General features: G+C 42.0%; 1 protein-coding gene across 3 annotated transcripts in view; it reads right to left on the bottom strand.

The window, feature by feature from the left end:
- The window catches only part of ZNRF3 (zinc and ring finger 3), a 95501-nt gene that overhangs the window by 35973 nt on the left and 33399 nt on the right, over positions 1 to 26129 (bottom strand). Inside the window, exons 2-3 of one of the 3 annotated variants that reach the window (XM_074887257.1) lie at positions 24333 to 24454; positions 2663 to 2788 (exon numbers count right to left, since the gene is read on the bottom strand). In XM_074887257.1, coding sequence (XP_074743358.1) covers positions 2663 to 2788; positions 24333 to 24350 — 144 coding nt within the window. In that variant the 5' untranslated portion in view covers positions 24351 to 24454. Of the gene's footprint in view, positions 1 to 2662; positions 2789 to 13548; positions 14034 to 24332; positions 24455 to 26129 lie in introns of those variants that run through there. The other 2 variants (XM_074887256.1, XM_074887255.1) reach the window with 2 other exon arrangements.

Here is a 26129-nt window from a genome sequence, read left to right as displayed (position 1 = left end):
ACACTTCATATATCCAAGAGGCCAGTATGTTTCTGAAATGTTGCATCAGCCCTGCATCTTGTAAAATCCACATTATCTCTGCAGCAGATGTCACAGTTGGGCAGGTCTACTTTACAGAATTTTGGAAAAGCAAGAGCTTACCACAACTCCATTGAAAGGCAAACACAGTATTTGTCTGGAAGATCAAATAGTGCAGGACAAGACACCTCAGGGGCAGGATAAATCAAACTAAATGAGGAACTGACAGTAGGCTTTACACTCTTTGATTTTCTTCCTCCTTTTCTAAATGGAAGAAATTAATTTCCCTTCTGTGTTCGAGCCAACCTTTCCCCCATTTTCTTTTCTTTTCTTTTTTCTCTTTCCTTTTTCCTTTCCCCTCTTCTTTCCTTTCTCCTTGTTTTGCTTTTTCTTTTTCATTCCATTTTCTCTCTCTTCTCTCCTCCCCTGTCCTCTCTCTTCTCCTCTTCCCTCCCCCTTCCTTTCCTTTCCTCTTTCTCTTTCATGTTTTCTTTTAAGTCAAACAGCTGCCAAATTCTAAAAAAACCCAGAAGACACATATACACATGCAGCAGATTTGGTACCTACTCAGGCCAAACTGAATACTCATGTAGCCATTTACAGCAAATTGCATGGAAACGGAACATTTCCGACACCCAGACAATTGCAATGCAATTTGTTCCCACTGGTAAGATAACCAGGCTGACTTAATTGACAGAGCTGCAAGAAGTTTATGGCTGATACTTCTCTGCTATCTGCACTCAACAGTATTTCAAGAATTCTGAGAAGTCCTTCTAAATCAGGACATAACTTGAGCATAGGGAGGACTGAGCAGAAGGATTACAGAGAAAGGATGGAGAGGAGAAACTACAGCAGCAAGCATGAAGTAGGGAACAAGTATTTCAGGAAAAGAAGGATGGTGACATGAAAATACAGAAGGAGAGCTGCATTACCGCTACTGAGAAGCGAATATTGCCTACTACCTTAGCCAGCCTTTTTTCACCTGTTAAAATTACTGCACAAGCTGACACACAGAAAACATTGTGCCCAAATGGTCTGGACACACCCTACACGGGATGCAGGAGCGACATCACCATCATCACGCATCAAAGTAGATGCTACAGAGCTCCTGAAACAAAGCCAGGGTCTGCTGCTCAGCAGGCCAAGCTTCAGGAAGCTAGGATCAGCAGATACGGAGGTGTACTCACTCTAGAGATAGGTGTGGCGGGGGGGGGAAGCGGGTATGGGGAGTAGAGAGGACATGTTGGGATTTGGGTATGAAGCAGTGGGTCAGGCAAGCAACGTCACTATGTCAGAAAACATTTATAACGCTGTGCAGGATATCTACGGTTTCCACTTTCTTCATTCAACTCACACACCTACTTCCTCACATGCTTTTCAAGAGCCTGATAGATAGGAATGAACAGATTCCTTCCTTAAATGGCTTTCCCCAAGACTCAACTTACTCCTGGAATTCACTTACAGATTTGCTATGCATCTTTCAGTACCCAATCTCCTCTAATTCCCATCCTCACGAGACCTTATCCTCAGCTTTTATCTTCCTAAGAGCAAAGAAGCATCAGCTGAAATTTCTGTGAAACAGGAACAGTATTCCAAGTTAGAAAACAAAGTTGCATTATGCTGAAATTCAATAGAAAGGGCAATCACTTCTTAAAGAGATGTTTCTCATCATGCAGCACAAGCTAAACCTGCAGTAAATTTTAGACAAGCAGATGGTTTCCCATTTCCTCTGAAATGTAGGGTTTTTACAAGTTTTGTTTAGAAATATACAGAGGCAAGTTTTATCTACAAAATATCAACCTAGGATTTTATTTTCTGCCTGATATGCTACATTTTCACCGCTCACCTGAAGTCACCAACACCATCCTACCAAAGTCTCAGCAATGTGAGCCAGCTGGATTTTAGGATGAACCCCTGACATTTTATGCATTTTCAACTACTCAGTTAGTACAAGTACAACTACTGGTAGAACTTGTGGCCCATGCTCTTTCTGCTTTCCTTTTTAACATGTCTGGCAGCAGTAATGGTATCTTACTGACTTCACCCCATAAAACAAAGGGAGAATGTTTTGCAAGGCCTTTAGATTCCAGAGGCCATATTCCACAAGGAGAGTCCAGCAAGATGAAAATTTTTATTTTTTGACCAATACAATAAGATTCACTTGTTATTAGAGATACCTATCCTGCAATTAAAGCAAAGAAATCCCTTCTAGGGTTGACGACTCCTCTTCCCCCCCAAAAAAAGAAAATCAATGTATGTCTTCTGAGAAAATGTACCTAAGGAAAACCAATAGAATGCTTTCATTTTGACTGCTTTTGATTGAGTTAGCATCACACTTGCAGTTCACCCTACTTCTACTCCAATACTGTTCTGCCAAACAACCATTTTTGCAGAAGTCTTTGTTAGGTTTCTACAGAGCTCAAAAAGGGAATGTGTGCACTCAGCTCCTCATCACCATCTCTATCAACTGAGTTATGACATTATCCTTCCCCAAAGCACCTACTGTGAAAACAGGCAAAATGGGAGTATTTCGCAGAGTAAAGGGAATTTTCTCTTGTTTTATTTCTTGCTGATTTTTCTCAGAAGGGAACTAACCCTTCCAAGAAACAGTTATATGCAGCATTTACCCCAAACTACCCCTTACCTTTCCTAAGACAGTGAGGCACGGCTTCGGCTCCAACTCTGGCTGTTCCAGCTTCACCACTCCGACCCAGCCATATTCATACAGGTCTTCCTCATCATTGCTATTACACAGTCCGAGTGGATGCATCTGAAACAGAATCAGAAAGAAACCTTTAGCCAATCAGTAGAATTCAAAACACATACAGACTGCTTTAGAATACCTTAGTTTATAACAAATACACTTTTATTTATTAAGGTACACCAGAAAAACTGAAAAGACTGCATATATGAAGAATTCAGTACGTTTCTGAAGCATGCTATGAGTGCAAAATCTTGGAATGTTATGTGAGCTCACTGTCACCTTGCTGATGAAAAATCAGTTAAGGCTCACAATTAAATGTGATTATAAGTCCTCTTCTCAGATATAAAATAATCAAATACAAAGCTCCACTCTGTATTGCAAATCACCTCTCCTTGCAATCTGACAGAAATGACACAAACTGTTTTGCAGAGTCATTCATAAAAGCTTTACATGTCATATGATCCAGAACCAATGTTTGAGAGGCGTTATCACTTTTTTTTTTAAAATATCTGCACAATATTAACTATCTGTCATCCTTTGGAACATGCCTATCATGTAGTTCAAAGCAAGGTATAAGAAACTTCCTAAGTTATGGAACAGTCTATTTTTTTCTGAACCCAAAACAGGGGGAGGTATAATGAAGTGAGAAACTTCAGTCTCCTTTTAGATATATGTGTTACTTACACAAAGCAACAATATGTATTTGCTTTAATTTAAAATATTCAATCCCTTCCTCCTCCTTCCAACACTATGTAGTTACTCTTATTTTTTTATGGCAAGGAGCTTCCTATGCATCAATCTTTTTTACTTTCTTTGTCTTTTCCAAGTTCACAGAATCTCAGAATTATCTGGGTTGGAAAAGGCCGTGAAGCTCCTCCAGTCCAACCATGAACCTCACCCTGACCGTTCCCAACTCCACCAGATCCCTCAGCGCTGGGTCAACCCGACTCTTCAACCCCTCCAGGGATGAGGACTCCCCCCCTGCCCTGGGCAGCCCATTCCAACCCCCAATAACCCCTTCTGGAAAGAAATGGATAGCAATATCTAGTCTAAACCTTCCCTGGTGCAACTTGAGGCCATTACCTCTTGTTCTATCGCTTATTACTTGGTTAAAGAGGCTCATCCCCAGTTCTCTGCAACCTCCTTTCAGGCAGCTGTAGAGGGCCATGAGGTCGCCCCTCAGCCTCCTCTTCTCCAGACTAAACAACCCCACTTCCCTCAGCCACTCCCCATCAGACCTGTGCTCCAGACCCTTCTCCAGCTTCGTTGCCCTTCTCTGGACACGCTCAAGTCATTCAATGTCCTTTTTGTAGTAAGGGTTTGCTGTTCTTCATTAGGATAGTATCTTTGCGTATAAAGTGTGAAACATCTAATTTCTTACACTATTTTCTATGTTCTCGTTCTTTTTCCCTCAACTAAAATCTCAGATTTTTCACAGATACTTGCCTAAGAGTTGCCCAGACTTCACATATATGCAGAAAACATTATTCGCAAAAAGTCTGTACATTATCCAGATTCCTGCCTTTCCTTAAATCTCACCTTTGCCAAACTAGCTGAAGAAAACCACAAACTAGCATCATCACTATGACAACTTTGTTTTCTCATAGCTTATTATAATAGGAGATTATACTGCTCAATAATTTACACATGTATATATCTCACCAACCCACACAAAGTAGCACCATGTAACGGTCACTAATCCTGCCATCTCTTCTGCATCACCAGCTTGTTGTTTTGTCCTTTTCTCCCATGTCTTGTACCCTGACTTTCATTTTGCAAGTGATTCGATATCAGGAAAGCTATTTATATTGGCTTGTGGGGCCCTGACTTTCTGAGTAACTTTAGCGATTACTGCAAAATATGGGAAACATGATGATGATCTGACACAGTGCAGAGGTTTTCCTACCACTCATTACTTTTTAAGACTCATCACCAATCCACCTGTATTTTGAGAAAACAAGCCACCGCAATACCAGACAGACAGAGTAGCATCCTCTACCCAACTCTTGATTCATCCTTCATCTTTCTTTTGTTATGAGTTGCTATTACACACTACTGAGCTGTCTACAAGTCTCACACAGATGAGCAGTTCAACTTACTCTGTTTAAAAACTTGGGACAGGTACTGTCACTGGCAGGTGAACCACACCTTAAACTCAGCATCTGATGGATAAACTATTCCGAACAGACATAAAAACAGGGAAGGGAGTCAGGCAGAGAATGCTCTCTCCAAAATTGCCAGGGCATATATTCCAACATAATTAACCCCAAAAGGAGTCCATGGGATCCTTTAAGAAAACACAAAGCTTTAATCTATATTAAATATCTAAAGAAATAGAAAACCATTCCCTTGATGTAATTCCCTTGATGTATGCTGTATCAATTGAGCTTTGAAACCATAGCCCATATCTAAGAAGTTTCTAGTTCAAAATCCTTGAAATGTGCTGGGGCACTTTCCACATGCCTGAAAGGGCAAAACTGAAACCACGACTCAGGTGCTTTTATCCAAGGTTACAAAATCTGTATACACTGCTGAGGGTTTAAAATAACTTCAAAAAGAACCGCACAAATTTTAAGTGGGTTAGTGTTACAGAGCAGACACACAGTAAACCAGCAGAGGAGGAACATTTTGCTCTGTAACTCTATCACCTCAAAAAGTCCTGATGATTAAAAGAAAACTTCCACCCTTTTGTCCTTTTTTCCCCTGTCTGCCAGGGTAAGACATTATAGTGTTACAAACCACCACATGAACAGTTCAGGATCTTTCTATACACTGTCACAAGATGAAAAGTCTTGGTCTTTTTTTCCCAACCATACAAAAAGTACTGTCTCTCTTTAGTGCAGAAAATATCTTGGAAGAAGGCCAAGAGGAACAGAAAATTCCTTCCGCAGCCCCTTTCCTCCAGAATGCCGTTCTTCCGTAACAGCTTCCAAGTGTGAATAGCCTTTTAGATCACAGTCACCAAGCATATTCTGCAGTTATGTCCCTAGAAATCAGGATAAGCCCGAAGTTGAAAGAGCCTCTTCTCTTCCTTTTACAAAGCCTGTGCTTCCTCACCTTCAAGAAGAAATTGGTGATTTCGTCTCCCTCTCAATGACAATACTGGCCGACACCCTGTTCCAACAATAATGCCCCAAACACCTGAGAACACAACCTTCGTATTTAGAGGCATGAAAGCTTCAAATTATGCACAATTCCAGAGACAGTAAAGTATTTGCAGTGTAGAATATTAAAGGCCTCTGAATAGGGTTTTCAAGACATTCAGGTATTTCAGCAGTCAAGCACCCTGCATACCCTAGCTCAAGCATCTCACCTTCATACACAGGGCACATATTCTATGTGGCACAGAGTGCCCAGGCATTTAGCAAAATCAAACTTGCATTTCTGAACACTCCTGTCTTCTTCAGAAAGCTAGGTGGCCCAAAAAAGGACTTGTGCACAGTTTAGTAGACAAAAATCATAGGCCTGGAAGCAGCAGAGCCCTGAAAACTCAGATAACCTCCATACTTCTATCAAAAACCAACAAATCACTTAAAGTTTTACTAGACCTTTGGGGTGCCACAGCTAACAATTCCTTGTGATTTTAGGCTTTACTAAATAGTAAAAAAGAAAAAGCTTTTCAACCACAATACAGATACTAACTTGATGCATTTTGGAAGGGGAAGGGCAAGGCACAGGATTTACCACTCCAAAGTAGTTATCGGCAAACTAATGTTTATAGGGCTCAGGTGAGCTTCATGGTTAGACCCCTATGGAAAGAGCGTAACTGCTCAGAGTAAGTGCTCTATCCTGTTACAAGAGGCATGACCAGAAGAAACAAACATGACAACTAGTCAGAGAGGAAGATGGGGAAACATAACATGGAGGAAACATAACCCCCATTTTTAAAAGGGAAAAAAGGAAAACCCAGGCAAGTACAGGCCAGTCAGTCTCACCTCTGTGCCCGGCAAGATCACGGAGTGGATCCTCCTGGAAGCTGTGCTGGGGCACATGGAAAATAAGGAGGGGATTGGTGTTGGCCAACACGGCTTCACTAAGGGCAAATCCTGCCTGACAAATTTGGTGGCCTTCTACAACGGGGTTACAGCGTTGGTGGGTAAGGGAAGAGCAGCTGACGTCATCCACCTGACTTGTGCACAGCATCTGACACTGCCCCACACAACATCCTTGTCTCTAATTGGAGAGCCGTGGGTCTGACGGATGGAGCACTCGGGGGATCAGGAATTGGCTGGACGGTCGCACTCAGAGAGTTGGGGTCAGCAGCTCCATGTCCAAGTGCAGAGCAGTGACGAGCGGCGTCCTCAGGGGAGCAAAAATAAGGAGCAATCAGGGACACAATAAGGTATCAACCAGCCTATGGCTCCTGTCAGTCTCATTCCAGGTTCAGATCATACACCAACAGCAGAGTTTCGCTGAAATGGAGACCACCACATTATTTGATTTCTGACTCCAGCAGAAGCTGCAGAGGCTGAGACTACCGGAACATTTTGACTCTAGCTTCAACCCAAATGGAATAATGAGACCCCTAAAAAGACACTCATCTCCTTCTGACAAACCACTAACCACATTCATTGTCTCTATGGTTCTCCATGGTAGAACTGCTGGACTTTGTCTCCTGTTGTATGAAAAACCTGATATGCAGCTTCCGAGATCATGAAGGATGGCCATTCCCGTAGTGTAGCTTTGCAGAGCTCCTATCTTCCAATGAGAAGAAGATAGGAACAGACAGTATATCTAGCATGTTTTGTCTTCCAGCAGAAGCATATGTTGTCCAAGGACTAGAGGAAAATCTTAGAGGAAAACCCTCTCATCTCACTTTATCAGATCAGCCAATAAATCAGACTCTGAGAAACTGCAGGCATTAAGAAGGATTCAGAGAGCATCATGTGCTTACAGCTGCCTTGGACAAAATACACATGACAATATTAGCTAGTATCATCCCAGGCATGTGTATCATGCAGTAGGTACCAGGCACTAAGTTTCCAGAGAACAAGTTTTGGAACATACACTAAAACCAAGACCAGTATGTATAACTAAATGAGCTGTCTCTTTGAAAAGCTGCACAAGACTTCAAATTGAACATGGAATATGAAGCCAGACTGGAGAATGGGTAAGAATGAAGAACTGTATGAGATCTGAGAAATATCAGTTATTTTTCTGGCAAGAGGTGACTTCTGCTCAGCATTTACTGACCACTATATGGTATTCTGAAACTCTTTTTCTAAATACCAACAGCCCCTGCTTCTTGAACCTAGTCCAAAGAACTGCATTTTCTAGGAACTTTCTGAAATCTCTCCTGAAGCAAGAACCTAAAAAAGGAATCCCTGGCACGTTTGTCAAGAGAGGGGTAAAAAATAAGCAGGAACTCACATCCTCAGTACAGGACTCATGCCATTCACACAGTTGTATTCACCCTGAGGGAAAGAAACTCTCGAATTCTTGTTCAAATCCATGAATTGAATCCACTGAGAACCCACACTTTTACCCACAAACTATAGCAAGGTTGTACTATGTACTATGTTACTAGAAGAAAGCTGTGCTCTGGCTAGCAAACAAAACCAAACAGCTGTCACAGAAGAATTCTCCTCCAGCATGGCCATGCTGGCTACTACCATTGCTGTGCAAGGACAAACATGACCCAGCAAGTGGATTCCATTTGGTAATCCAACAACCCAGGCACAGAATGTCTACCTTACATTTTCTACCAGTGCATAGAAGACTGAAGCAGGGAGAAGGCTGAAATTTATTAAACCACCAAACAATGGCAAAATGATCTTGCACACGAGAAACCTCAAACCCAAATGCAAAACCCAGTGTAAGCAGTAAGCAAAACTAATAGGGTCCCGCAGGCTCTGCGCTGGCAAATGTAGAGAACTTACTAGGTACATCTGCAGGCTACAAACTCCCAAGGATTTTGTTGCATCACACTGGAATCTCACCAGAGTAATTAACGAAACAAATTATACTAGGGCAGCAGTACTCCCGCAAAGTCTGCATGTTTCAGGAAGGGACAACTGACAAAAACATTGCACCGGTCAGTTAAAAACATGCGCATCGCAGAGCCAAACTGTTCCTAGGCTATTTGTTCCACTGAATCTGAAGATCTACAGCACCAACAGAAATACTCAGCTGAAGGATAAAAGTCAGACACATTAGTTAGTCATCAGCTCTGCATAACCATTAACACATCGAGGGAGCTCATATTCAAATACCCAGTGTCAGCTCTTTTAATAAAATGGCACTATGAAGTCAATGACAGGTTGCACAATCTACCAATTTACTAATCTTATCATGTCCAGAACTTGGGAGCATGACCTCTGTCCCCACCCCCGGCACCTCTTCCTCTGGGCTCCTCATGGATCTCTGTGACAGCACTCTTCTCATCTTCTCTCTGGGTGTTCTCAGCTGTTCACATTGTTCAGATTTCATGTTTTTAATGCAGATCATTTAAACCTCCCCTCAAACCAACTTCTCCACCAACATCAGATTGATCTCATGCCTCATGGACAAATTACCAACGGCAATCTGATCACCTTCCTCAAAATTCTGTCCCCACCCCACCTGCCAAGAGAAGACATTTACTTTCCCCACCTCAAAAAAAACATTTGGGTTCTTGCATAGCACTTTTACAAAAATGCTTCCAAAAATCCCTCACTGTGTTTGTTCCTGCAGGGAATGAATGCACACCTCTTCTTTATACATCAATTTCCATCTTAGCTACTGCAACCTCCTTCTCGCTGAACACACCAAGCCCTATAGTAAGCTTTCTGACCAGCAATGTTAGAGTCATGTTCATGGTGCATCACTCTGAGCATGCGATTTCTACCCAGGAATCTCTTCTCTGCATAAATTTCTCTCTGACTTCACATCCCAGCCAACAGTGTTTCATTCACACTTCATATTAAGATTTCAATGGCTAACAGGAAAGCCAACTTCAGTAGTCAATTCATAGGGTTGGGGTGGGTTTTTTTAATTCACACTACAATTAAGGATCCCAAAGGGCCTAAACAACAACAACAACAAAAGACAAAGGGTACATTCACACCATGTGAAGATCACAAGTGAGCTTCAACCTTCAAGCAATTAAACCCACATGGTATATCATGCCACCGAATATTTATTGGCTTGGGTGTGGAAGCAGGACAGTCATGTCCACACACATCAGGGTGATCCCATTACATTGCTTTGGGGCCTGAACTAGCTTGGATAAAACCAGGCTGGCATTTCTGTGTCTTACATAGTTCCAGTAGTTTGCAGAGAGACAGAGCATGTCAACACTGGAAACAGATTCCCTAATTTCAGTTCCACTGAAAACAAAACAACACAACCCTAACAGATCTCAACTCCTTCCCTTCCCTTCCAGGGCACCAGTTCTAATAAATAAAAGCCAGGTTTGGGTAATGAGACCTAGACAGTCTTAAAAACTTCAGTAACATGCCTCTGAGACTCAGCATTACCTTCCCCAACGTTCTTCTGATTGAATTCTTCATTATAAATTCAATTCTTTAGATCCCACAAGCCACAAAACATCGTTCCTTCTCCTCCACCCTTTGGGCAACAAACAGCTGAAAGATTGCCCTTGTTATGTGCACGCCTTTGCTGAGCAGCTGTGTAGCTTTAGTGGCCTGACCTCTGCTCCCCTCGCGAAAGGCTTCCTGCGATACGGCAGTACGGAAACACAGCGAGGCACATACAGAGTTCAGAATGTGTGATCTGGTCACAGCAACATGAGATCAGTAACAATCAAATTAAACAAGAAGCTCTTCACTAAAATTACCTATATATTCTTCCCATTCTTAGTTCCATGTTAGCCTTCCTCCAAATTAAGCTGCCAATGTTTCCCTCCATGCTTAATCTCCTATAACTAATCAGGTGTTTTATCTCCCGACAAATAATAAGGGAAGAGATACAACACATAGAATTTTTCACTCATTTTTTGGGTTTTGACCCCATATTTGAGGTTGACTTTTTTTTAAAAAAAATACCAAAGCATGTTTCAGATCTAGTAAGTCTCCTACATACCTTGTCACCTTTTGCTTAGTCTCATTGTTCCACTGAGCACATCACAAAAGGCAGTTGTATCTACTCACACGCAATACGCACCAACAGAATTTGTGGCTGATTTTTATTGGTAATTTGGCATACAATGAATAAACATACCTCTGAGAAGCCAGTTAAAGATTTACATATATGTCAGAGGGCCCTAAGCAACTCTCTGCATCAATCCAGAACTTCAGTTGGTAACATTGCTATAAGGACTTTCACAGTTTCTGTGGCAGAGGATTAATGTGCAGAGCAGCACTACATATAGTTCCCAGTTCATGAAAAAACGGCCAGGGTACCAAGGCATCCTGTTCCAAAAAACTGAAGCAGGACTTCATCATGGCCATGAAGGAGTACGTGCTAGAAAATTCTGAAGTATATGCTAGCAGAACCAGACTCGATACTGACTGTCTAAAATAAAGTTACATCCCACCCTGGTAAGCATCTCTATTCTTTTAAGGTTCTCTCTTGCCTCTGATGTATCAGCAGATTTTCAAATACAAAATTGAAGTATTTTTCCCCTTTGTTTAGCTATGTGTTTGGCAAAGATCTGGATAACAACATTTCATGGTTTTGCAACAGTAACCAGACGTGACACTGCTGCAGGGGCAGGGATTGGGCGAGGGACTGACATTACCCTGAGCACCCACGTCCCATCCTCTGGGCAACTACCATCCCTCCAAGGGTACACAACCGATTTACTCATAGAAGTGAAAGTTTACCAGGCAGGAGAAGAAAGGGCACGAGTAACAAAAGAGAGATTTAAAAATGGCCCACAGATCCATGCCAGGAGCAGAGAAGAGTGAAATATATTTTTGTAGTGGCAAAGTTAGTACAAAATCTAGATCACGTAAGACCACAAAATAACACAGAGAGGCTCTGGGTACCTACCTCTCTCCTAAAGACCGTAAAAGAGGATGAAAAGGCACACATGGCAGGGTTTTGTCTACATTCTCCAATAAAAAAAACAATGTTATGTTTAAGGTGTTTATCAGAAGTGTCAAACCAGTAGCACAATTCTGAAAAACACTTAAGACACAGAAAAATACAGTCAATCAGCATCAAGGCCAGTAAGGCACAGGGTACATCAACAGAAAACTTTCTGTCCATAAAAGCACTCCACCACATCAAGCCAGTAGTCAGTAGATTCTGCTCGAATTCCACAAGCTTACATTGTTGTAGTCTCAGACAGAAGACATTGCAACTTTCCAAAACAGGGAACTGTGTCAACTAAAAGTGCAACATGAGTTAGTGAATTTAAGAGCTCAAGCTTAAAACACTGGTGTTACTTCTACTGATGAGGTGCCCAGATGTGGCAGACCACCCCCCAGCCACGAGGGCCGACGGTGCTCACGACAGGACTCACGCAGCACAAGTGCCTGCCACGTTCTCATCTCTGGTTTACTAGTGAATTAACCCTGATTCTCAGACAAAGCAGTGGTTTTCTTACTCTCCATCCTGGGGAGATGTCTGCCCAAAAACACCAGTAGGATCAGCTGTCTGACCAGACTTCATTGCATGGACAGAAAAGTGTTAGAAAGGAAGATGAAGTGGCATGAGGACTTAAGCCACTAAAATGAACAGAAAAATCAAAAAGAAAACCCATGCTGAAATAGTAAGAATTTCTTCCAGTGTGAACTTCCAGAAATCAACATCTAGAATTGGAATAACTGTGGAATTTTAATGTTTGAATGGAGTTTTTCAGCTTGAAAGTGGTGGCTTTGTTTGGTTCAACATGAAAAAGAAATGCAGCTCTAGCACGTAACTGCACCTTCAACAACAGACACAATTCTGTAGCAGGTTCTCCAGTAGGCTGAAGATACGTGCAGTATATTAACGTGTTAGGAAAAGAGGAAATTGAGGCCTCGGCTCAAGGGTTTTTATGGGCTATACTTAAGCATTCACTGAAATATGTACCAAAGTTACAGTCAAAAGTTACATTTTTCAAATAGAAACAGCAGCTCTGACCCCTCCCCTACCAACATCATTTGACTATCAAAGCTCACTTTTGTCCTTACCAACCTACACACACAATCCATTTGTTTGCTTATTTTGTTTCAAAGCCAACAAAATTATATGGAGATCAACATATTCCTTTAATAAAAGATTAGGAAAGAGCTGAGTAGAGAGGAGTCATTTCCCAGGGGTCTTTCCATACCCCATGAGACTTAAGGTTAAGGACCCCTGACTCCTATCTTGCCAATAGACTATTCCCTTGGTTAGCTCACTTTAAAAGTCAAGTTCTGCCCAGCTAGTAAAGTTGAGCTCCAGTTGGGAAGTCAAGCTCTGCAAATACCCACATTAGTGCCAGTTCCAAGCATCAATCTTGCTGTAAGAAGTCATCAAAAATCCTGCCCTTCCAGTTTAAATGTTTCCCTGTCCCCTCACACACAAGAGATCAGAGAATCCCCTCCCCTGCACCGTCCATAGGTGACAGCTGTGGTTTAACCCCAGCCAGCAACTAAACCCCACAGAGCCACTCACTCCCCCCCCACATTGGGATGGGGGAGAGAATTGTAAAAGTGAGAAAACTCACAGTACGCTACATGAGCCTCTAAAATGGAGCAGAATTATTGAGTCTTTTTGTGAAGACTTGAATTCCTTAATGCTTTAGGGCCTGAAACAACAGATAAACCATATAGCTTTCCCACCTGGAATGCACTTGGCATGGATTCGTCTCCCTCCACATGAAATCACATTCCTTCACCAGACAAGCTTTTGAAATAAAATTTATGAGGTTTTGCAGTGTTAAAAAAAAACAAGAAACCAAAACCCAAGCCAACCTGAATGGGAAGTCTACCATCAGGGAAATGCAGTTCCTTCTCAAAGCTTTCCTCCAAAACAGGTCTATGTGGAAGCAGCATCTGGTAACTGAAGGGAAGTGAGCTCCCTTCCTAGTTTCCCCCAGGTGTATGGAAGCAGAGCCAGGTAACTCAGGGCAGACTTCAGATACTTTTAGTTACCCAGCCACCACCTTCAAGCTCCAGGTCTCATTTCCTTTCTCCAACTCCATCCCCCACGGAAGCTTCTTCTACAGGACTGATCCAAAGTCTGGAGTACATCATGGCTCAAGTGAAATAAGGCAACCAAACCATGTAAGTGTTTTACAGGGAAGAGAAAAAAAAAAAAAAATATTAGTACACTTCTGCTGGGACTTCTGTAGTAAATATCTCCCCTGTCAAACCAGTCTTACTAAATATAGAAAGTGGGCTGAGTGTACATGTTTTCTTCAAAATGCAGTAAAAATAAGTCACCAAACAGATTTTGAACAAACAACAACTTCTTCATTCACCAGTAAAGTACTAGAGGACACAGAGTGTCTGATTCAGAGACAATCCAGTATTTTGTTGCTAGAATCTCCAGAAGTTGGATGGAAAAGAGAAATGGGAAAAGGGCACAGTCCCAAAGATGAATATAGAAATATTGCTTGGAAATGCAGAGATTTAGTTAGGAAAGCATTAAGTTCAGCTGGAGCTCCGAGTGGCAACAGATGTCAAGACTAGTAAGTATATTAATTACAAGCAATAGATCTGATGCCATTCAGTATCATTACAAAGAACCCAGATGAGAGGACCAAATGCACTCTCAGTGAAGTTTGCAGATGACAACAAACTGGGAGGAGCAGTAAATATGACAGGAGGAAGGGCCACAAGACAGTCACTGTGGCAGGCTGTAAGACTGGGCCACCAAGAATTGCATTAGGTTTAATGAAGACAAATTTTAAGTCTTACATGTGGGATAGAGTAATACTGAGCAGCAGTACATACTACATATGGTCTGACTGGCTGCAATGTAGCTCTGCTGAAAAAGACACGGGGCCTCTGCTGGACAGCAAACAGAATGTTAGTCAACAGCTAAGGCTGCACCTGGAGCACACGTATAGCCAGCAGATCAAGGAATGTGATTATTCCACTGTACTTGGCACTTCTTAGACCACACCTGGAATAATGTGTCCAGTTTTGGTTGGAGAAGGTCCAGCAAAAGGCCACCAAGATGATAAAAGGGTTGGAGAACTTGACATATGAAAAAGGTTGAAAGAATTCCATTCATTCAGCCTAGAGAAGTGAAGGCTCGGAGAGATCTAATCAGCCTTACAGGTATCTATAGAGAAGACAGACACAGTCTTTTCATGAGGGCACATGATGACCAGACAAGAGGCAACAGGCACAAAGATACTTCAGGGAAAATTCTGTTTGGATATATGGAAACAATTCTTCACCATAAGAACAATTAAAGGAGCAGAACAAGTTGCCCTGAGAAGTGGTGGAACATCCCCCACTGGAAATATTCAAGATTTAGCTTGACAAGGGGCTGGATAACAAGGACGCTAAGAACGTGCTTTCAGTGGAAAGCTGGATCAGTTGATCTCCAGAAATCCCTTTCAGCCTACACTTTTCTATCGTTCTTTGATTCTGAGCTCCATCCTCAAAATCAAGGTAAAAACAATTTGCAAAAGCTACAGACTTGCCATGCTGCAACTTCAGCAAGTTCTTGTAGGGTACCTAAAATGGTAATACCCATTAGACATGGAACTGTTTTATGAATAAGCATTCCATTAAATAAAATTTTATTTGTATTAAAGTTGGATTTGTTGGACTACCAGACTAAACGGCATATAGAAGAAAAGTCAGGGTAAAAAATTACAATTTTTTCCACAGCTTCAGTCCTCATTCACTGTCAACGGAATGAAGTAAATAAAGAATCATAAAAGTGTCAGGGGCAGTAGTGAGACTGAATAAGAAAGTTTTAAACATTAAATTCAGCTTCAACAGCAACAAAATTGTAAATGCAGGAACAAGAAAGTCTCAAAGAACAGAACTGCCACTATCTGGTGTCTGCACCTTCCTCCAAGCTGGCTCCTGCTAACCAATTTCAGACCACATATAGGACTGCAAAGTAACTGTCCAATTCTGTACAGCTGTTCGCGTGTATTGCAGGTGGGGGGTGGCAGAACAATAGGGTTGGTTCATTCACACTACTGGCACAGCTGTCACAATGAACTGAAATAAAATACACTCGCATTTGGGAAGTTATAGGATGGAATCACAGGATGGTTTGGGTGGGAAGGGACCTTAAAGATCATCCTGCTCCAACCCCCTGCCCCGGGCAGGGACACCTTCCACTAGCCCAGTTTGCCCAAAGCCCCATTCCAACCTGGGCTTGAACCTTTCCAGGGAGGGGGCAGCCACAGCTTCTCTGGGCAACTCTAGGCAAGTGGTAATCTCTTCTTAACATCAACAATAAATTACTGTATTGGGTATAATACTGCTTAGACAGCTTCTTTCTACACCTGACAGAACTGCTAATCTCTGCTCTAATTTTCCTCATCTGTAGTGTTGGATGTACAAGATGTGTGGTTAAGATTGCCAGCATCAAAAATGTTTCCAATAGCCCAAAAGCAAGGTCTAACCCTAACAGAACCAGACACATCAGTAAAGGCAACACACTGCAATCCTGGGTTGCCAAAAAACACAGACTTTATGAAACTGTGAAAAACAACTGCCTGAGCAAGCGAAGTTATGACAATGCATTCACTTGGTCCTTGTTCCTACTCCTACAGAACTAGACCTCTTCTGAAGATGATCTTTCTTCCAAATTGGGTTGCCCCAGATTACTCGGGTTTACATAACATTTTGTGTTTAGTACATGGCTCTAATTTGAATCTTTCAGTGCCCTCAGATGAGGAATCTGTGGGATATCATACACATAGTGATGTTTGAAGTAAAAAATGAAGTAGGAACTTGTGGCAAGTTAACAGGTTCCCACTCAAAAAACATGAGAAAACAAATGAAGGATGTTAAGTGAGATGTATTTTACTGCAGTGGTACAGGTCAGAACAAAGCTACTGATTCTTCTGCTCATAAGTGACAACTAACCAAAGGGGGAAAAAAAAAAACCAAAACAAAAACCCAACCACAGAGTACTAGCTCATATTCAGTGAGAAACATGGAAAATTTCTGTCAGAGCCATGATGAGAGCTCAGATCATCACATACACTGCCTTGCACCAAGACAGCCTAGAAACTGGCCAGTCCTGTGCAATAACGTCTGTTCTTCACCCCAGCAGGAACTACAGATCTATCTGATAGCTCTATGACATGGAACAATTACCCATGCATCCATTAACTCCCTGAAAACACCTAACTTGTCTGTTGTCTCTCAAGCCTACTTTCCACCAGCATCAGAACACAGAAAGAATGAAGGAATTTGGAATTCACCCAACGGAGCCCAAATCACATCAGATGAATACCTAAGGGAAGAAGATCTAGAGCTCACTAGCAGAACTGCTTCTGTCTTCAATCTACTTCAGTGAAAAGATCAAACCTAACTGAGCCTTTGCTATGTACCGCCATTACTTAAAAAAAGTCTCCAGTTTATTCATGTGAAAAGAAATTCAGCTGTGACAAGGAACAGAGCACAGGGCCAGAAAGCGGCACTGGGTAGAGAAGGAAAAAGCAGTAACCCAGAGAGGTTTCCATCAGGGTGCAAAGTAAGCCTGTTTAGAGCAAAGGGAAGACACCTGGCTAACACTCTCTAGTGAGAACAGTGACTGGACTAATTGCACAAAGTATTCCAGTAGAGCTTCTATATTAAAATAATCAAGATAACACCCAGAAGGCTGCAAAACAGTCAATTTAGTGTTAGGAACACTCATTTTTTGCATTTCCTCTGAAATTTTACCTTCTTACTTATTAAAAGAGAAACTGCTTTTTAAGGACTACAAAAATTACTTTGCAGTCATTCTCCAGGACAGACTTGAGTCATTTCAGCTGACACAAGATTTGCCGCTTATTGTTGCCACTGCTGTGATTTTGATCTTTAACGTAATGCAGCTACTAATACAACTGCATCACCACAAGACTGTATCTGTTCCTACTACTTCCTACTACTTACAAATACAGTGGAATGAAGAACTTAACTTTTCCATCTCAGTTTACTCTTCTGTATTGGCATAGCAACCTGTTGCCAAAAGTGATTTAAGGTTCTTAACTGCAATATTCCAAACCCAGCATTACTAAGACCCCACCAGAAAGAAAAGGCTCAGGCTGTAGCTTCTCTGTATCACTGCTTTTTGAAAAAGGCATCAGTAGAATGTGCCATTACAGATGAGCCAAAACCATACAAATGGGGGGGGAATGTTTAAAGAACTGAAGAGTGGGTTTTCTTAAAAAAAAAAAAAAAAAAAAGGAGCTGCTATTGTCTCTGCAGCCTGACAAAACATGAGGGTTTTATGCTGGCTGCAGCTAGAACACAACAGCCTTTTTAAAAAAGGTGAAAGCCAGAAGCGTTTCCTCATCACCCTGTGCTCCTCTAGGCCATGCAGCTTTGCTGTGCAGAGAGGAGTGTCCAGCCTCCGGCTCAAGAACAAAACTCCATTAAAACAGTTTCTTTTTGCTTTCAGACTTTTTCGTTTTGTTTTGAAGAACATCCTCCCAAAAACCAAATCACCACAAAATGTAACATTATAGGACCTGAGCATTTCAGCAGCACGCTTTTCTTGGCTATCAGTTGTGACCGTGCGGTTCGACCCGGCGGTTAGCGTTGAACCCACAAGTGGCTTGCACCAAACTTTCTCTATAGCAAGAGCACCAAGCATTCCTGAAATCCTCTCACAGTCCACTTTACTCCAAAAAGCATGCCAAAAGGGATGATGAGAAATCCAGTCTATGCTGTAATTAAATGTAAAAACAGATACATGCAGTTGAACACATCCACCATACAGAAAAGGCCAGTAACGTTCTACAACACAGACAGGCCAGTACTACACAGCCCACCAGATCCTGTGAAAAGGAGTGGTAAACTTTGAGGAGCAGCCAGAGTAGGTTTTGTTAACTAGGGAACCAGACCTTGGCACTGATCTAGTTGATCAGCACACTCACTACCAGCACCATTCCCTTACTCCTTTGACACAGGGACACCCGACCTGTGACTCACGGAGTAGATGAAGCGTTTGTGAGCCATTCACCCGTGCCACGGCCCAGCTTCAAGTACTTCAGGAGAGGAAGAAAACTGCCACTGAAAGACACACCTGGCAGAAGCAACGTGCTCTCAGACACCCTCTGAGCCCCGAGTCAGAGGGATGCTCTGATACCCACAGCACATGGACAGTATCAGATGTGTAGAAAACTGAATTCAGCACATCTGCATCAGATTTACTGCACAAGCAGAGATCAAGGGTACTGCCCACACTATGCAGCTGAGCCATCTACTGCAACAAAGCAGCTGGACACTAATTATTCCAAACACTTTGCAAGGGAAGCTCTCAGCCCATTCAAACAGGAAGCTGGACTCTCCTTCCTTCAAGGGGTCTCAAAAGCAAAACTCCATGAAAAGATATGCATACCTGAGATAGTTTGAGAGCAGATTTCTTCTCTCAAAAATTTAAGTGCTTTGATTACGCTGCATTCTCCTACCACAGTATTGACAGAGCAAAGGGGAACAAAGTCATGTTTATAGCTGTGTTTTTTTCCTCTTTAAATGGGTAGAAAGATGCTGGAAAGAGATGGGGGAAACTGGAAGGAAAATCAAAGAGTAAAATGATGCCTTCATAGAGTACTTTGGCAGAAGAAAGCTGCCAGTAGCTATACAGTAAAACAAGAGAGTTCTGGCCCTATATAGGACAAGACAGGCCCCAAAAATGCACTAATAGCCAGAACTTTAGACATAGTCATAAGTGGCTGGGAAAAACAGGATTACCTTACATCTCATGAACTACATTTGTCCCACAGCACTCAAGTGGGGACTTAAAACTGCAAGTATCAGGTCAGTGCCATATAATCTCCTCATCTTAAACTGAAGGCCTCATATGGAGTTATAAATACTTTGCTAGAAAGTTTTCTAGGAGAAAGTGGAGTAGGAAGTATGAAGAGAACCTGACAAACATTGTACAACATAATGGGGTCTATTTCTTCAACCCCAGGGAGTGTTTGGGGCCCAAAAAAAATGAATGTAACTATTCAACAGCCAAAAATACACTAGTTGATTGAAACTGTTCATATAAGGAATCCTAAAAGAAATTTCCATTTGCATTCCCTTGCCAAAAGCACACAAGATGCACACTTAGAAAAGGAATGAATTTGGCTGGGATGAAAATTCCAAGAGTGTTAGGAGGGAATTAAAAGACAACACACACGTGTATGTACCAGAGAAGGTAGTATTTATTTTACAAAAGCACACAGCTCTGAAAAAGCTGAGGTACTTGTTTGCAGGTTGTATTTTAGCAAGAAAGTTTAGCAAGCAGATTGACAGATTTCAGGCTGACCCAAAATTTCACAATACTGTAAAAGTCTCCAGTCCAATAGTAACTGTTCGTTATACGCACAGACTGATTTGTGACTGATTTCCAAACTCAGTACAGTTCATTTTTCTGACACATGATCTGGTCTAGACCCTGTCTTTCCAGGAAGTTCTTGATGTTACATGGAGTTTAAAACTGTCACCCCTCATCCTATCCCTCCCCCCGATCAAGAGTCCCTCCCCCCTTTCCCGTAGCCCCTTTCAGTCCTGGGAGGCCACTCTAAGGTCTCCCCTGAGCCTTCTCTTCTCCAGCTGAACCCCCCAACTCTCTCAGCCTGTCCTCACAGGGGGGTGCTCCAGCCCCCCGAGCATCTTCGTGGCTCTTATCTGGACTCACTCCAACAGGTTTTTGATCATGGTACTGTCTACAAAGCCAGAACACAGCCATAATCTTCCTCTAAAACAGAATGTAAGGGATTGCTTATGCTGCAGAGCACCTCGATAAATATTTCAGTCTGCACAATCCCTCCTTTCCTCTCTCTCCATTTCCAGTTTGTCCATGTGACACAAGAGGCTAAAGCTAGACATGCTTGTTCAGGCAGTCCTGGCTTTTCTACAGCAAGCCTGCTGGTTAGTTTCATCCTGCTTCAGCCAAAAAACCATTAGTTAAAACTCCAACATTATGTAGTTATTCATCTGCACATTCTAACTGCCTGCCCAGAAGCAGAATCCTTCTGCATATCAATCCATACTCTGGTCAAAACACTTGGAAGGCTTTGCAAGCTTCATAATCTCCCTTACTGCACACTTTGCACCCAAGACCAGTTATACTATCTACTACCCAAGGTCTGAGCAGATCTGTCCTGACAGAAAGACAAATGTAATTATCAGTCCTGATGCAACAGATGTAACTACAGTAAGCTTGCCCACACATGGGAGACTAAGGAAATGTCACCACACTGGCTGAAGTAAGACTGGAAAATTAAATCCAGTAAATATCATACTTTTATTTCAGGGGAAAACTTAGGTATACAGCAATTGCCAAAATGGATTCGACTACACCACCCACATTAGTGGCTCATAGAATACAAAGCACAGAGTTATAATCTGCAGGGCCTACTTTTGCTCAGGTTGTAGAAGAATAAGCAAATTACATGAAGAAGGTAGGTACTGAAAAGACACATCAGTGTTGGATTTCCTTGAGAGAAGTAGCAGAGGGAACACAAACTTATCCTTGCCCTTGTCCCATGAAGTCTCTTATTTCCAAGGGAATAATCTATTACTTTTACTAGCTTATGTCCTTGTTTAGTGTTTCTAGCTGGGGTGAAAGGAAAGAGGCTGGGTTTGCTGGTTGTTTTCTGAAGATACGATGATACTAGGAGATCCATTTAAAACACAGTATTCCAGATGAGGATGAACTAGCTACATGCAGAGATCACAGATACCTCCCACATTCTATTCTTCTAATTTTGGGTGGTATGCTGCACTGAGGCTTTCCAACTGCATACACAGGCACATCCAAGTTATTTTCCTCATGTCTGCTTAAAATACCCTTTAACATGCATAACTCCTGACTTTATTTATCAATATTCAACAGCAACGTCAACCACCATTCAGCTCCCCATGCCCAGACTTTAATAAAGCCTGAAGAAACCTCAGACAGATTGGGTGCTGACACAGGTAGATTAAAGTGATTTCATCATTGAGAAAAGTAGTGAGAAAGGAGATGGTAAAAATCCTTAAAAGTGTGTAAACACTGTTAGTCACAGTGCTCTGTACTAAAACACCTCACCTGTTCACTTTTCACCATAGTGTAAACTGGACATTTATTCTTAACCTTTGTTTAATCCCTGATAATACCTTACTTCTTACCATATAGCTACTGGTTTTTTATAAACCTCCCCTGAAGGATTTTGCCAGTATTTAGCAAGACCTGGTTGTTTGGATTTCCAAAAGTAGTCAGTGTCCATGCAAAATGCAACCCAGCCACAGGGCTCTAGTGCATCCCTTTCCATTTCACACCATAACCTTCATTACCAAGGTGATGTATTTTGTGCTGCCTCTGAGAGGGCGCGTTCACTGGGGCCAGAGGGAGGGAAGACGAACGCAGAACATGCACACAGAGAAAAGCTACCCTATAACTACGAACAATATTGTCCTTAAAAGAGGGATGGGGGAAGGGAACTAATGCGAGCAGACTGTTACAGGACGAATGCAATGTCCTGGCCACAAAACTAATGAAGCTTCCTTTGTCCTACATACGAATGCCAAACAGAAACTGTGCATTTCTGCCAGAAACCATTTTTCATATGCAAGACATTTTTTCCATATAGAAAGGTAAAAGCCAGAGACAAAAAAAATTGAAAATGCAGAAAGAAATTAGGCTTAAAACGCACAACACTCCATCCCATCCCCCTCCCCTCATGCCAACTTCTCATCTATAATCCAACACAAGAGAGACAACAGGCAAACAGCAAGAGGTCATCTTCAAAGGGCTGGTTGCCAGGGGAGGCCAGTGGAAAGAGCGCAGGCATGTCCCCATCAAAGTCCAGCAGCTGTGAGAGCCAGAGAGGTGCAGCTTCCCCTGGGGCTGCAAAGAAATTCAGAGATGGAGGGTAGTGCTGGAGCTGCTCTAGCCAGCAGTATAACATGGGTAGCTTTGCACTTTGTAACAGGGAAAGCACAAGAGACAAGGGTTATGATATTTTAATCCTTCTCTCCACCCATTTTTGCACTTCAGATACTTGAACTACTGTTTAAACTCATCAAGGCACATCCTGTAGAATCACTGCAGCAGTAGGCAGAAGGCAGTCCCAAGGATCAACTTTCTGCTCAGTTTAGAATTAAAACTGACTCAGTGACTACACACAGAACAGAGATGGAAAAGGTACAGCAGATGATGCACAGCCAGCTGTAGTTTTATTATTTCTCACAGAAAATAGAAATACATCTTCACAGTTGGAGCCTGGGAGACTGTCCCACAATAAAAACTGATGGCAAATATTACCCAACAAAGCATTTTTCTTGGAGAAAATATGAGATAACAGACTCCTAGCTACCTGCAACAGTTGCATAAAAAAAAAAAAATAGAAGCCAGTGTATAACAACCACAAGATTCTGGTGCTTAAATCTTTAGCTCTTTGTATTGAATGAACACATGAAGATCGCATAGTTCTCCTAGTCCTCAGATACAGGAAAAGAAGCTGCAAATGCAAGCAGTGAAATCTATCAGATTAAGTAAAATCAGAAAGCAAAGAGTAATCAAAATTGCTTTATTATGAACAAAAAATTAAAAATTAAAATTCTGACTTTTGTAGTTCCCAGAAGCTAGGGGTTACTCTATTTTAGAAAAATTATTGTCAACCTTTCCTGATAAATGGCTTAATTAGTAGCCAGAACTTCAAAATACAGTTGTCGAATTATCAGATAATGGTAGAATAGAAATAATTTAATTATATTTACCTCCCACCTCATGCCTAGAATCTTCCCCCAAAGCACACAAAGAAGGGAAGCAGCTGGCATTTGTTAAGGATGAACACACTTCTTCAGCATGCATTTTGGAGCATGAAGCTTCAGTTGATGTCAGCAAACAGTAGCTTGAATGGAAATTCAAATGGCACAGAGTTACATGGTCTAAACAAATCCTCTGTGTTGCAATACAAAGGTCGACAGGAAGGAAACTTTTAATATTTAGCAAGTTCTTGATTACCACCTTGCCTGAAAGTCAGTCTGAAAGAACCACCAAGGAAGCAAACGACAGATCAGTGATACAGTAATGGACCTGCATTCCTGTTAGCATGAAAAAAAAATTTCAAGGCTGAAACATCATAGTTCATACCCTAAAGAGGCACCCTATTTCTTAGGTCAGCATGTGAACTAATCTTTGAATATTTACATAAAGACTCTTTTCAAGATTCTTTAAGCCATACAATCTCTGGCCAACAGAAGTTCCTTTAGCCTGTGCTTCAGAAGATGCTCTCCAAAGATTTTGAATATGACAAAAATACTGATGCCCTCCACTATGGCAAGGTACTGTAAACAGCCTAAAACAGAATACTGATATTGTGTCTTTCAAAGTGATGTGCTAAAGTTGATTTAAAAAAAAAAGCCTGTTGTCAGTAGACTTAAATTCAGTACGTGTCTTCACCACCACCAGAGGTTAGGAGACTGAAACCAAGGACATGTTGAAAACCCTACATACTGGACATTTACTCAGAGTTCTGTATGTCTAAGAGCAGAGCAGAGAGGAAGGAGTTTGTGTGTGCACACACAGAACCGACCTCACCTATCCCACACAACGCGATGACCAAACACGGAGTTATGGTACTTACCTGGATGTTTGTCACCATGTCTTCAACATACTGAGTACCCCAGAGAGGAACTTCCTTGAGAACTGAAGCACTGTATACCAGCTTTGTTTCCTTCTGTGAGCACTCCTAGCATGGCTTACTCTCTGGAAAAAAAAAAACCACCATCTCTTTGAGATTGTGCTTCGGAGATATGCTCTCAGCTTGGTGGTGGAGTAACGATTCCTCGGTCCCCAGAGCCAGCAGCACGTCCCTGAAGCACAGGCCCAACAGAGGTCAGATTCTTCCATCTGCTCCTCTCACCACCCAGACTGGACTTTCCAGCACCCAATCTTCTCCACATTCTCTCTCAGTTGCTCCCCCTACATTGCATTATTTCTACGGAATCTTATTTATTTCTCTATCTTGATATGAAACCACCCGCGCTGCATTTTCTATCCAGTCTTTCCTCGTTCCTCTGCCATAAATCACTCCTTAGTCCCCTGTTCAAACTCAGTCTACTGCAAATCCATTCACACATCTCTCTTATGAAGAGGAAGAAAAATATTGAAATCAGCTATGGGTATTGCATGTCTTAAATACTCATTGTCCTTCATTATGCTGCTACAGAGCTAGACTATTTGGGTACCTCCCCTTCTTACCTTTGCATGCATTTCTCTGAAGATTAATCTTTAAGTCTTCTAGATTTATAAATAGGTGACCTGCGGATAACTATCATATTCTTATACTGAATTTTACCATAAAGTACAAAGCACTCTCCTGCTTTTTACATTTAACTTTAGCTTACACTTCAGCAACCAAAAAATACTCAAGAAAATACCTCTGACATTTTTTACAATCTGAAGATAGTGTTCCATCTTAAATCATTTTTCAAGGTTTACCTTTTGATCAGATTGGTGTTTACATTTTATAAGCCATCCTGAAGCAATACAAACAGGTAAAGTTTACAGAAGTTCTGTTTTAAACTCCAGCTGCCACATGGCTTCTCATATCCCAGTTTCCCCACTCTGTGCTCCAAATTTTCCTTAACTCTCCTCTCCAGGATCTATCACTTCACCTCTTTTTCAGTTTGACAACCTAGTATACTTCAATGGATTTGTTTCCAATTTATGACTTCTGCCCATGTGAAAACATTTTAAGGTGTTAGGAAGATTTTAGAGGGAAAGGAGCCAACTGGTTCTGAAAGCACAGGTCTCCAAAAAGGTACAGCCTCCTGTTTGTTTCTAGACTGTCTCCTCTTCCTTTAACATCAAGTTCTCAATAAATTACTTCCACAGCCTCTTTCGTGCTCTGCCCCTGCTCTGCACTCACATCCACTGGGATGTGACGTCCGAACACCACATCTAGTTTTACACACGTTTCTTTTGTCCGGTCCAATGTCCTAACAGATACCGGCACAATTTCTCCAACCTATTTAAAATGGAATTACAGATGAAGCCAAAGCCTCAGCCGCAACTATGCGAGACGAGGCTCTAGAACAGACTGTATGCAAAGGAATGTAATCTTTATGTGAAGGCAAGGTGACTTTCTCATTGTACTTCAGCTTGTCTCCCAGCACAAATCGGATGCATTCCCCCACTTCCTCTGACATCCCCCCAGCCCCAGGATTCTCTCAAGGCCACTCACTGCACTTCTGAGCCCTCAGAGTAAGCAATGCGGCTCCTGGGAGACACCAGCCATCCTCTGTTATGTCCAGTCTCCTCACCTGATGGCTCCCGAGCCCAGCTGCACCCAGGAACACACGGGCAGACTTGCATCACGCTGCTGCATTACGCCGTGGTGAAGAGAACAGACCAGCCTGCCCGCTGGATCTCACCCCAA

Source organism: Strix uralensis, chromosome 17 (genome assembly GCF_047716275.1).
Source record: "Strix uralensis isolate ZFMK-TIS-50842 chromosome 17, bStrUra1, whole genome shotgun sequence".
Classification (NCBI taxonomy): Eukaryota; Metazoa; Chordata; class Aves; order Strigiformes; family Strigidae; genus Strix; species Strix uralensis.
The sequence above is the reverse complement of the archived record's forward strand: the minus strand, read 5'-3'. Positions and strand labels throughout refer to the sequence as shown.